The sequence below is a fragment of the Rattus norvegicus genome, chromosome 13 (genome assembly GCF_036323735.1).
Source record: "Rattus norvegicus strain BN/NHsdMcwi chromosome 13, GRCr8, whole genome shotgun sequence".
Taxonomy (NCBI): Eukaryota; Metazoa; Chordata; class Mammalia; order Rodentia; family Muridae; genus Rattus; species Rattus norvegicus.
The window spans coordinates 107004593-107021764 of record NC_086031.1 but is presented as its reverse complement, the minus strand read 5'-3'; the positions used below and the strand labels follow the sequence as shown (position 1 = coordinate 107021764).

The following is a 17172-nucleotide window of genomic DNA, read 5'->3' as shown; positions in this document are numbered from 1 at the left end:
ACCACATACACCACACATACACCACACACACACACACACCACACATACACCACACATACACCACACACACACACACACCACACATACACCACACACACACCACACACACACACACCACACATACACCACACACACCACACATACACCACACACACCACACATACACCACACACACCACACACACACACCACACACACCACATACACCACACACACACCACACACACACACACCACACATACACCACACACACACCACACATACACCACACACACACCACACATACACCACACACACACACACACACACCACACACACCACACACACACCACACACACACACACCACACACACCACAAACACTCACCACACATATACCACACACACACATACACCACACACACACCACACACACCACACACACACACACACACACACCACATACACCACACACACACCACACACACACACACCACACATACACCACACATACACCACACATACACCACACACACACACACCACACATACACCACACACACACCACACACACACACACCACAAATACACCACACACACCACACATACACCACACACACCACACATACACCACACACACCACACACACACACCACACACACCACATACACCACACACACACCACACACACACCACACATACACCACACACACCACATACACACACCACACACACACACCACACATACACCACACACACCACACACATACACCACACACACCACACACACACACCACACACCACACACACACACACACACACCACATACACCACACATACACCACACACACACACACCACACATACACCACACATACACCACACATACACCACACACACACACACACACACACCACACATACACCACACACACACCACACACACACACACCACACATACACCACACACACCACACATACACCACACACACCACACATACACCACACACACCACACACACACACCACACACACCACATACACCACACACACACCACACACACACACACCACACATACACCACACACACCACACACACCACACACACCACACACACACACCACACACACCACACACACACACACACCACATACACCACACACACCACACACACACACCACACATACACCACACACAACACACACACACACCACACACACACCACACACACACACACCACACACACACACACACCACACACACCACACACACACACCACACATACACCACACACACACATACACACACACACACCACACACCACACACCACACATACACCACACACACCACACACACACACACACCACACACACCACACACACACCACACACACACACACCACACACACCACACACACTCACCACACATATACCACACACACACACATACACACACACACCACACACACACACACACACCACATACACCACACATACACCACACATACACCACACACACACACACACACCACACACACCACACATACACCACACACACACATACACACACACACACCACACACCACACACACACACACCACACATACACCACACACACACACACCACACACACCACACACACACCACACACACACACACCACACACACCACAAACACTCACCACACATATACACACACACACATATACACACACACACCACACATACACCACACACACACACACACACCACATACACCACACATACACCACACACACACCACACACACACACACCACACATACACCACACATACACCACACATACACCACACACACACACACCACACACACACCACACACACACACACCACACATACACCACACACACCACACATACACCACACACACCACACATACAACACACACACCACACACACACACCACACACACCACATACACCACACACACACCACACACACACACCACACATACACCACACACACCACATACACACACCACACACACACACCACACATACACCACACATACCACACACATACACCACACACACCACACACACACACCACACACCACACACACACACACACACCACATACACCACACATACACCACACACACACACACCACACATACACCACACATACACCACACACACACACACACACACACCACACATACACCACACACACACCACACACACACACACCACACATACACCACACACACACACATACACCACACACACCACACATACACACACACACCACACACACACACCACACACACCACATACACCACACACACACCACACACACACACACCACACATACACCACACACACACGACACATACACCACACACACACCACACATACACCACACACACACACACACACCACACACACCACACACACACCACACACACACACACCACACACACCACAAACACTCACCACACATATACCACACACACACATACACCACACACACACCACACACACCACACACACACACACACACACACACCACATACACCACACACACACCACACACACACACACCACACATACACCACACATACACCACACACACACACACACCACACATACACCACACACACACCACACACACACACACCACATATACACCACACACACACACCACACACACCACAAACACTCACCACACATATACCACACACACACATATACACACACACACCACACATACACCACACACACACACACACACCACATACACCACACATACACCACACACACACCACACACACACACACCACACATACACCACACATACACCACACATACACCACACACACACACACCACACACACACCACACACACACACACCACACATACACCACACACACCACACATACACCACACACACCACACATACAACACACACACCACACACACACACCACACACACCACATACACCACACACACACCACACACACACACCACACATACACCACACACACCACATACACACACCACACACACACACCACACATACACCACACATACCACACACATACACCACACACACCACACACACACACCATACACCACACACACACACACACACACATACACCACACATACACCACACACACACACACACCACACATACACCACACATACACCACACACACACCACACACACACACCACACATACACCACACACACCACACACACACACACCACACATACACCACACACACCACACATACACCACACACACCACACATACACCACACACACCACACACACACACCACACACACCACATACACCACACACACACCACACACACACACACCACACATACACCACACACACACCACACATACACCACACACACACCACACATACACCACACACACACACACACACCACACACACCACACACACACCACACACACACACACCACACACACCACAAACACTCACCACACATATACCACACACACACATACACCACACACACCACACACACACCACACACACACACACACACACACCACATACACCACACACACACCACACACACACACACCACACATACACCACACATACACCACACACACACACACACCACACACACACCACACACACACCACACACACACACCACACACACACACACCACACACACACACACACCACACACACACACACACCACATACACCACACATACACCACACACACACACACACCACACATACACCACACATACACCACACACACACACACACCACACATACACCACACACACACCACACACACACACACCACACATACACCACACACACCACACATACACCACACACACCACACATACACCACACACACCACACACACACACCACACACACCACATACACCACACACACACCACACACACACACACCACACATACACCACACACACACCACACATACACCACACACACACCACACATACACCACACACACACACACACACACCACACACACCACACACACACCACACACACACACACCACACACACCACAAACACTCACCACACATATACCACACACACACATACACCACACACACACCACACACACCACACACACACACACACACCACATACACCACACACACACCACACACACACACCACACATACACCACACATACACCACACATACACCACACACACACACACACCACACATACACCACACACACACCACACACACACACACCACATATACACCACACACACCACACATACACCACACACACCACACATACACCACACACACCACACACACACACCACACACACCACATACACCACACACACACCACACACACACACCACACATACACCACACACACCACATACACACACCACACACACACACCACACATACACCACACACACCACACACATACACCACACACACCACACACACACACCACACACCACACACACACACACACACACCACATACACCACACATACACCACACACACACACACACCACACATACACCACACATACACCACACATACACCACACACACACACACACACCACACATACACCACACACACTCCACACACACACACACCACACATACACCACACACACCACACATACACCACACACACCACACATACACCACACACACCACACACACACACCACACACACACACCACATACACCACACACACACCACACACACACACACCACACATACACCACACACACCACACACACCACACACACCACACACACACACCACACACACCACACACACACACACACCACATACACCACACACACCACACACACACACACACCACACATACACCAAACACAACACACACACACACCACACACACACCACACACACACCACACACACACACCACACACACACACACCACACACACACACACACCACACACACCACACACACACACCACACATACACCACACACACACATACACACACACACACCACACACCACACACCACACATACACCACACACACACCACACATACACCACACACACCACACACACACACACACCACACACACCACACACACACCACACACACACACACCACACACACCACACACACTCACCACACATATACCACACACACACACATACACACACACACCACACACACACACACCACACATACACCACACACACACCACACATACACCACACACACACACACCACACACACCACACACACACCACACACACACACCACACACACCACAAACACTCACCACACATATACCACACACACACATATACACACACACACCACACATACACCACACACACACCACACATACACCACACACACACACACACACACCACACCACACACACACCACACACACACACCACACACACCACAAACACTCACCACACATACACCACACACACACATACACACACACACCACACATACACCACACACACACACACACCACACACCACACACACCACACACACACACACACACACCACACATACACCACACACACCCACACATACACCACACACACACCACACCACACCACACACCACACACACCACACACACACCACACACACCACACCACACACACACCACACCACACACACAACACCACACACACCACACCACACACACACCACACCACACCCACCACACCACACACACCACACACACACCACACACACCACACCACACACCACACACACCACCACACACACCCACCACACCACCACCACACATACACCACACACACCACACACACACACCACACACACCACACACACCACCCACACACCACACACCACACACACACCCACACACCACACACACCACCACACACCACCACACACACCACACACACACCACACACACCACCACACACACACCACACACCACACCCACACCACACACACCCACACACCACACACACCCACACACACCACACACACCACACACACACCACACACACCACACACCCACCACACCACCCACACCACCACACACACACACCCACACACCACACACCACACACACCCACACACACCACACCCACACACACCACACACCACACCACCACCACACACACACCACACACCCCACACACACACACACCACCACACACCACACACACACCACACCACCACACACCCACCACACCACACACACACCACACACACCCACACCACACACACACCACCACACACCACCACCACACACCACACACACCACACACACCACACACACACCACACACCCACACCCCACACACCACCACCCCACACACACCACACACACCACCCACACCCCACACCACACCACCACACCACACCACACCACCACACACCACCACACACACCACACACACCACACACACCCACACACACCCACACCACACCACACACCCACACCACCACACACACCACACACACCACACACACACACCACACACACCCACACACACCACACCACACACCACACACACCACACCACACACCACCACACCACACACACACCCCACACACCACCACACCACACACCACCACCCCACACCCACACACCCCCACACAACACCACACACACCACACCACACACCACACCACCACACCACCACACACACCCACACACACCACACCCCACCCACACACACCACCACACCACACCACCACACACACACCACACACACACCCCCACACCCCACACCACACCACACCCCCCACCACACCCCCACCACACACCACACACACCACACCCACCCACACACACCACACACACCACACCCCACCACACACACCCCACACACCACACCCACCACACACCCCCACACACCACACACACCCACACACCACACACACCACACCCACACACCCCACACCACACACACCACCACACCCACACCACCCACACACCCACCACACACCCACCCCCACACCCCACCCCACACACCCCACACACCCCACACACCACACCCCCCCACACCCCACCCACACACCCCCCACCCCCACCCACACCCCACACACCACACACCCCCACACACCACACACCCCCACCCCCACACCCCCCCCCACCCCCACCCCCACACACCCCACCCCACACCACCCACACCACACCACACCCACACCACACCCACCCACACACACCACCACACACACCCCACACACACACCACACACACACACACACACCACACACCACACACACACACACACACCACACACCCACACACACCCACCACACCACACCACCCACCACACCCACCCACACACACACCACACACCCACCACACACACCACACACACCACACACACCCCACACACCACACACACCACACCACACACACCACACACACCACACACACCACACACCACCACACACACCACACACACACCACACACACCACACACACCACACACACCACACACACCACACCACACCACCACACACCACACACACCACACACACACCCACACACACCACACACACACCACACACACCACACACACACCACACACACCACACACACACACCACACACACCACATACACCACACACACACCACACACACACACCACACACACCCACCCACACCACACACACCACACACACCACACCACCACACACCACACACACCACACACACACCACACCACACACACCACACACCACCACACCACACACACACCACACACACCACACCACACACACACACACACCACCACACACACCACACACACACCACACACACACACCACACACACACCACACACCACCACACACACACCACACAACACCACACACACACACACACACACACACACCACACACCACACACCACACACACACCACACACACACCACCACACCACACCACACACACCACACACACCACACACACCACACACACCCACACACACACACACACACACACCACACACACACACACACACACATACCACACACACACATACACACACACACCACACACACACACACACCACATACACCACACATACACCACACACACACACACACACCACACACACCACACACACCACACACACACACACACCACATACACCACACACACCACACACACACACACCACACATACACCAAACACAACACACACACACACCACACACACACCACACACACACCACACACACACACCACACACACACACACCACACACACACACACACACCACACACACCACACACACACACCACACATACACCACACACACACATACACACACACACACCACACACCACACACCACACATACACCACACACACACCACACATACACCACACACACCACACACACACACACACCACACACACCACACACACACCACACACACACACACCACACACACCACACACACTCACCACACATATACCACACACACACACATACACACACACACACACACACACCACATACACCACACATACACCACACATACACCACACACACACACACACACCACACATACACCACACACACACCACACACACACACACCACACATACACCACACACACCACACACACCACACACACACACACCACACACACCACACACACACACCACACACACACACACACACACCACATACACCACACACACACCACACACACACACCACACATACACCACACACACCACACACACCACACACACCACACACACACACCACACATACACCACACACACCACACATACACCACACACACCACACACACACACCACACATACACCACACACACCACACATACACCACACACACCACACACACACACCACACACACCACACACACCACACACACACCACACACACACACCACACATACACCACACACACCACACACACCACACACACCACACACACACACCACACACACCACACACACACACACCACATACACCACACACACCACGCACACACACACACCACACATACACCAAACACAACACACACACACACCACACACACACCATACACACACCACACACACACACCACACACACACACACCACACACACACCACACACACCACACACACACACCACACATACACCACACACACACATACACACACACACACCACACACCACACACCACACATACACCACACACACACCACACATACACCACACACACCACACACACACACACACCACACACACCACACACACACAACACACACACACACCACACACACCACACACACTCACCACACATATACCACACACACACATATACACACACACACCACACACACACACCACATACACCACACATACACCACACACACACACACACCACACATACACCACACATACACCACACATACACCACACACACACACACACACCACACATACACCACACACCACACATACACCACACACACCACACATACACCACACACACCACACACACACACACCACACACACCACATACACCACACACACACCACACACACACACACCACACATACACCACACACACCACACACACCACACACACACACCACACACACCACACACACACACACCACATACACCACACACACCACACACACACACACACCACACATACACCACACACACCACACACACACCACACATACACCACACACACACACCACACACACACACACACCACACACACCACACACACCACACACACACCACACACCACACACACCACACACACCACACACACACACCACACATACACCACACACACCACACACACACACCACACATACACCACACACACCACACACACACACCACACACACACCACACATACACCACACACACACACCACACACACACCACACACACACACACACCACACACACCACATACACACCACACACCACACACACCACACACACACACCACACATACACCACACACACACCACAAACCACACACACGCACACCACACATACACCACACACACACCACACAGACACCACACACACACCACACATACACCACACACACCACACACACACACACACCACACACACCACACACACACCACACACACACACACCACACACACCACACACACTCACCACACATATACCACACACACACATATACACACACACACCACACACACACCACACACACACACCACACACCACACACACACACCACACACACACCACACACACACACACACACACACACACACACACACGGAAACACACATACAGACAGTATGGAAATTTCAAGAACAGTAAATCATCTTAAGAAAATAAGTATAGAGCCGGGTGGTGGTTCACACCTTTTATCTAGCGCTTGGGAGGCAAAGGCAGGCAGAGCTGAGTTCTAGGCCAGCCTGGTCTACAGAGTGAGTTTCAGAATAGCCCAGGCTATACAGAAAAAAGCCTATCATGAAAAACAAAAAAGAGGGAAAGAGGAAGAAGAAGGAAGGAAGGAAGGGAGGGAGGGAGGGAGGGAAGGAGAGAGGGGGGAGGGAGGGAGGGAGGGAGGGAGGGAGGGAGGGAGGGAGGGAGGGAGGGAGGGAGGGGAAGTGAAGGACGTTGGGAGGAAAGGAGAGGGAAGGGAAGGGAAGGGAAGGAAAGGGGAGGGGAGGGAAAAGAATAGACCAAACTAAGTGCAGTTGACCATGTTGGAGTTATTTGTCATGAGCCTGGCTTCTGGACTGGTTTTCTTCTCTCTACTGATGTTGTGACTTAAATGTCTTTGTGTCAGTTTTTCTAACTTTACTTGGTGATTGAATTGCTGTAAGTTTGTTTTCCTCCTGTTTTCTTAAAGAACACTTATTAAACATTTTTGTGCAACAGTGCTTTTTATATACTTCTACTTCAGTAGAGGTCTCAGTTGATGAAGATATCTTTTCTCTATTCTGTCAGTTGAATATTTAAGTTTCCTTTTCCCTCAAAGGCCAGAGGGAGTCCTTTTTGTGTCCATGAGATTATTTTTGTCTACAGAAAATGGCCTTTATGTCTTCGCTGAATCTCCCAAAGGCCTGTCAAATGAATCTTTTTCACTACATCAGATACCATTGAAACCTCTATCTCATCACCACCGCCGCCGCCGCCGCCGCCGCCGCCGCCGCCGCCGCCGCCGCCGCCGCCGCCGTCGTCGTCATCGTCGTCGTCCTAGTCATCATCGTCATCATCGTCATCATTGTCATCACCCTCACCACCACCACCGTCATCATCATCACCACCATCATCATCATCATCATGCTTCTTCATGTTAATGGACTGTCGTGGTTGAAGATGTACCTGTAATCATTGGGAATTTCATATGCCTATCCTGTTGAATAGATTTGACACAAAAATTTCATGATTGAGTAGTTTGGTCATGTGAGCAGCGATGCTGGTTGTATCTAGAGTGTTTCTTTAAATGACTAGCTAAGTTTGAAACTTCTGTGAATAATTAACAGAATATACAGTTAGCTTTGCTTCTGAGAGTTATATTAGAGGCTCATCAATGTGAATCACATTTCAATTCATTGATAAACATGTATGCTTTTGGTTGCCTCAGGATAGATCTTGGTAGACTGACTCATCGTCTTCCTCAAGAGCAAACTTGCAGTCTGAAGCAGACAGACACCCAGAGTCCATGTGATGGATTTGCTGTTTTCTCTGACATGCTGTCTTACCAGAGCTGCGGTTTCATTTGATGGAGTCACACCTTTGTAACCTGGGTTGTTCCTGTCAGATTTGGAGATGTAATAATAGGACTAATAGAGCATTTAAGTAAAAATAATCTTAGTTGTATAGATCATAATCTAAACTTAATCTTAAAAGAAAATCCCAGTTCTCAATATGACACACAGCTTGGACTTGTAATTTTATGTTTGTTTTGGTTATTGGCAAAATGTCATATAATCTAGTGTTATCTCTTGAGCTTTGCTATTTGAGCCAAATTCTGTTTTGTCTATTACTTCAAATTTATTTTCTCAACTACTATTGCCTTATTTGTTTCTTTTTCAGTAGCAGTAAAGATCTGATCTATAATAATTCTGTATTTTTTGGCAGAGTATGGCAGAAAATGTCAACTTGTTGCTTAGAAATAAAAATGAGATATATCTTATTCATGTTTGGGTCTCAGTCTGGCCTTTTAGTAGCAACTCTGACTCAGAGCTAGAGCCTGAGGACACTGTTGAGCAACGGATGGTGGAGTGTGCTGTGTTAGTTAGCCTTTGGGTGGTAATGTGAATGTGTTCTGAATGTTAAGTACCTGGAAGTGCCTGAGTGCAGGTTAAAGACAGAACCAACAGCCAACTGCATATCAGATTTTATGTTCGCAGTGTGAAACTGTGCAGGGATGATCTCTGCAAAGGTTGGCCGTGTAATCATCTGTTTTGTACTCCATAGATCTAAAAGACGCTTTCTGGTAAGTGTACTAAGTCAGAGATACTTTTTTTCTCATTTTATGAACTTCTGGGAATAGGAGCTTAATTATGTGGAAGTCGATAACGATCGCCTTCATGGGCTGTCAGCTTAGGCTAACAGTTTTAACTCAGACAGTTTTTGATGTTTGTCATACCACCTTCCTGTCAACATGTCTTTTTGTTGTTTTCTAGAGTTACAGTGTTACAAAGGAGGGTTGGCATTCTGGTCTCAAAAGTCTGTACCTTTCACTCTCACTTTAAAGTGGTGAAACAACAATGTTTCTGTGTGCAGATCTTAGCTTTGACATATTTGATAACATTCTAGCTACACATTGTCTTTAAAACTGTAATAGCTGTTTAATTCTGAAACAATACCTAATTCTAGAATTTGATATTGAGTGTTGTAATTTTATAGTTTATGTTCTAAGTGGTATATGTATATGTATGTTTGATTGTAATTTAGTAAATTTGATCCATTTCCTTTCAAATTGATACTAATTTTCTTATTGATTAACAAGAGCTCATGGACACTAAGAAATCAGTTTTTATTATATATGGTAAATATTTTTAATTTTTATTTTATAAGAAGGAGTCCCGGCATCTATCCCAGACTGGCCTAGAAACGGTGTGTATCTGGCCTGGCCTGGTCTGAAATCCTGCGTCTCCTCCCTCTCCCCATCAAGTGCTAGGCTCATCGGCTTCTGCTGCCACAGCCGATTTTAGTATTTTCATGATCTCAACGTTTTACGTTTTACTTAGTCATGTTAAAGAAATTTAATTTTTCTTCCCTTTTTTGCCATTTGCACTTGGTTTCTTTTTGCTATACTTTTATTTTTACTTCATTGATTTAAAAATACTTATATTAATTCTTTGATAATTTTAGATACTATATTTTGATCAGATTTTACCTCCAACCTCAGCCCTTAACTCTTCCTTTATTTTCCACTACCTCTGGTGGGTGATGCACAAGGGAGGTTAAATTATTTAGGAACCATTATTAAAAATAGGTTTTGAAAAAAATTAAAGTTACAGTGGGGAGCAGGCTGGAGCAAGAGTGGAGTGTAGGCATGTCCAAAGCCCCAAACTGGAACTCTGGTCTTGATCAGCAGGAGTAGGATCATTGCCCACCTATCCCCCATCCTGTCCCCCCAGGCCCGCATGTCCCAGTGCAAATAGACCTGTGCCCCATCTTTGCCTTACCACTGAAGGTCAAATAGCCAAGTAGCCAGGTTAAACTTCCTCTTCCCTTTTAAGATCACGTCCAGTAGCACCTGCAATTCCTCCTTATGCAAAGGAGGCATCGGCATCCTGACTCCAGCCAATGATGTACACTTACCTGGATAGGCCCTACCCAAAGGTTTGAATGTCCTTTGTTCCTTTGTTCCTCCCACTGAAGTGAGCTGTCTCACTGAAGCCTGTTTCCCCAGAGTCTGTTCTCACGTCTGTTCCCAAGTGCGTACTTGCCACTGAGGTCTCCACCTTGGCCCCCCATTAGGATCCAGTGGTTGTGACAGTGGATGGGTCATACTGTGGGCAGAGAAATAGAGTCTGAACAACAGACTTACATAGGTATTTAACCATATTTTCCAAATTGTTTACCTCTTGTACTATATTATTTGCTGAACAATCTCTTTTGTAATTATAGACTTAAAATACTATTTTTGTCATGTGCTGTTTTCTTTTGAGATTATGTCTATTTTTAACTTGATTCTAATTAATTTCCCAGTTATAGTGTCTAATATTGTAGAATTTTGTCAGATTTGTCGTTTTTCTTTGCACCAATCCTTAGAGATGAATTGTAAAGCAGTCCCAGTGCTATTTTTGTTGAGACCACAGTGAGCTTTCATGGGAAGTTTCTTGACTATCCTTTAGTGCTGGTCTTAATGATCAGTGTGAAGTTTCACAGTCCTCCTCTTTTCAGAACAGCTTTTCATTCTGTCTGTCCTTCTACTTTGTGTCATAACAGCCCTGTAACTTTGTGTGTGTGTGTGTGTTTGCTTTTCATTTGGTCTCAGCTGCGATTAGCTAGAGCAGTTATATATGTGTTTTTATCATGCAACTTCATGTTTTCTCCACAACAAGGGAATTCCTTGTCCAAAGACTGTTATGCGTTGTCTTGGGTCTGTTGTGGTTTAGTGTTGTTTCGCGTTACCTAATTGGATATAATGCCCTTCTAATATTTAGTTTCTCTGAACGAACTAACATCTCCTTCATCTCCCTTCACTCCACTACAAGTTCCGTATAAAAATTAGTTTGGCAGATGTCTCAATTTTCACTATCATTTTCCTACCAAGTCTCTTGAAAGCTAAATTTAAATCTTTCTAGTAAGAAAGTTTTATTTTAATTTTTCATTATGATAAAATGCATATGGCATAAATTCAACTCACTTAATAGGACCTCATTTGAATAGAATTATCTACTTTTTACCCTTTTGTGTTTTTGTGTCTAAATGATATAGAATGAAAGTTTTCAGGTTGTGGCATTCTGAGAATTACATTATTTTCTAATTAGTTACTTGTTTCCATTGATTGTGGTACTGTATTCAAAATATAAAATAAAATATAAAAATTCAAAATATCAGTATAAAAATTTACCATTATAATATTGAGTGCTTTCATATTGTTGAACAGCTGTTACCACTCTCAAATTCCAGAACATTACACTAATAAAAGAATAACTCTTGGGTTCCTCTCATCTCAGTCACTGGTAACTACTTGCTACTTTCAGTGTCAGTAAATTTGCCTAGAATAAAGAGTTCATACAAATAAGCAAAATCATTCAATATGTGTCCTGTTATATCTTTAATCCCATTTAACATAATGTCTTCAAGGCTTGCCCATGTTGTGGCATGTATCAGAGCTTAGATAGTAGTTGACTGTACGCACACACCACACTTTGCTTACACACTCCTCCACGAGTTGATTCCCTTCTGGCTGTCATGAGCTGTAGATGTTACAGTACAAAGATCTGATTAAGTTTCTGCTTTCTCCTAAGGGATGGCTTAGCTGGGCTGGTCATTTGGGAAGTCTGTACTTAACATTTGTAGAGTTTTCTGCATTAGTTGAGCAACTTTCCACTCCTACTAACAGTGCATGGGGCCACCTAGTCTGTTAGCCTATTTCTATTTAGTGATGCTGTCCTGTCTTAGTAGTAGCCATTGTGTTAGCGTCCATTGTATTAGCGTCCATTGTATTAGCGTGAAGTAGCGTCTTTCTGGCTTTGGTGGTTTTTCCTTTTTTCCTGATGATTGATATTTGTGAATATCTTTTCATGTGCTTATCAGGCATGTCTGTATATTCTTTGAAAAAGGTTTAGGTCCTTTACACATTTTCGAGTTAGGTCCTTTTTTAGTTATTTGATATTTGTTTTTCTTTTCTTTTTTCCTCTTCTTTCTTTTTTTGGTCTGATGCCTACAACTGCCTCTATCTCTTTTTCCTAATGTTGCCTGTCCATACTCAACATGTAACTCAGGAAGTGAAGCCTTCCCTGTGCTTTCTTTGTTTTGTAATTCAGGCTCTTATGTTAGGTCTTCGATCTGTATTGAGTTAATTTCCACATGGGTGTTAGGCCACTAAGGCTACAGCTCCACAGTTAGTGGTTGTTGTTTCCCCGCTGTGTGTCTTGGCTCCCCTGTCAGCCAGATTGGCCATATACATGGTCTTTTTCTGGACTTTGATTGATTTAAATGTCTGTCGTTATTTCTGAAGTTGAGTCTTTCTACCTTTGTCTTTGTTTTCATGTTTGTTTTTGCTATGCTAGTGTCATAAAAAAAATAACATGTGGGATCAGCTTGACAATTTCTCCAAAGAACTCGTGCTAAGTCACTGTGGCATTTATGTTGATTCAATACATTGGCTTGGAGAAATACAGCCATTTTTTAAATCCATGAATACAAGATGTTTGTCTGGTCATTTAGATCTTTAATTTCTTCCTGTTCTGCCATAGTTTTTTCCTTTAATTTATTTATTTATAAATTTTACATCCTGATTGTAGCATCTCCCTTCTCCCAGTCCCTCCCTCACACAGCCCCTAACCCCCTTTTTCCTCTCCTTCCCTTCACCTCTGAGAAGGAGGAGGTCCCCCTGGATAGCAGCATACCTTGTGTGCCTTAGTTTTAGATGCATTTTAAGTCATTGATTTGTGTTTTGGTCATACGTCAGACTTTTACTTTTTGTGATATGGATCCAATCTGTGCAAATATTGCACTTTGTTCATCTGTTGATGAGCGTTTAGGTGACTACTGCCACGTAGTTTTGTGGCTGATGCTGCTGTGTTGTTTTGTGGCTGATGCTGCTGTGTTGTTTTGTGGCTGATGCTGCTGTGTTGTTTTGTGGCTGATGCTGCTGTGTTGTTTCGTGGCTGATGCTGCTGTGTTGTTTCGTGGCTGATGCTGCTGTGTTGTTTCGTGGCTGATGCTGCTGTGTTGCTATGGAACTTTTAGAGCTCTTGCTTTTAGGTCTTCAGGTGTCTTCCTAGAAAAGTGGTTCCTTGATTGACAGTTTTTCTTTGTGAAACTTGATGCAGTCTCCCTAGGTGTGTGTGTGTTTATGAAGGTCACATTATTCAGATGGATTGGCCCTTTACGTTTGACAAGTCTCCTTGCTATGCATGGTTCATTTTAAAAATTACTTACATGAATCTGTGTATCTGTGTATGAGTGATTACACAGACCACAGGTGGGAATCAAATCCCCCAGAGCTGGAGTTACAGGTGGTTGTGAGCCAG

General features: G+C 47.4%; 1 protein-coding gene across 12 annotated transcripts in view; it reads left to right on the top strand.

Moving 5' to 3' along the window:
* Syt14 (synaptotagmin 14) overlaps positions 1-17172 on the top strand; it is a 152377-nt gene that overhangs the window by 76118 nt on the left and 59087 nt on the right. The window contains exon 3 of one of the 12 annotated variants that reach the window (XM_063272735.1): positions 11595-15221. The exons of the other annotated variants lie outside the window; for them this stretch is intronic. Within the exon in view, the coding sequence (XP_063128805.1) occupies positions 11595-11599 (5 nt within the window). The 3' untranslated portion in view covers positions 11600-15221. Of the gene's footprint in view, positions 1-11594; positions 15222-17172 lie in introns of those variants that run through there. 12 annotated transcript variants of the gene reach the window in all.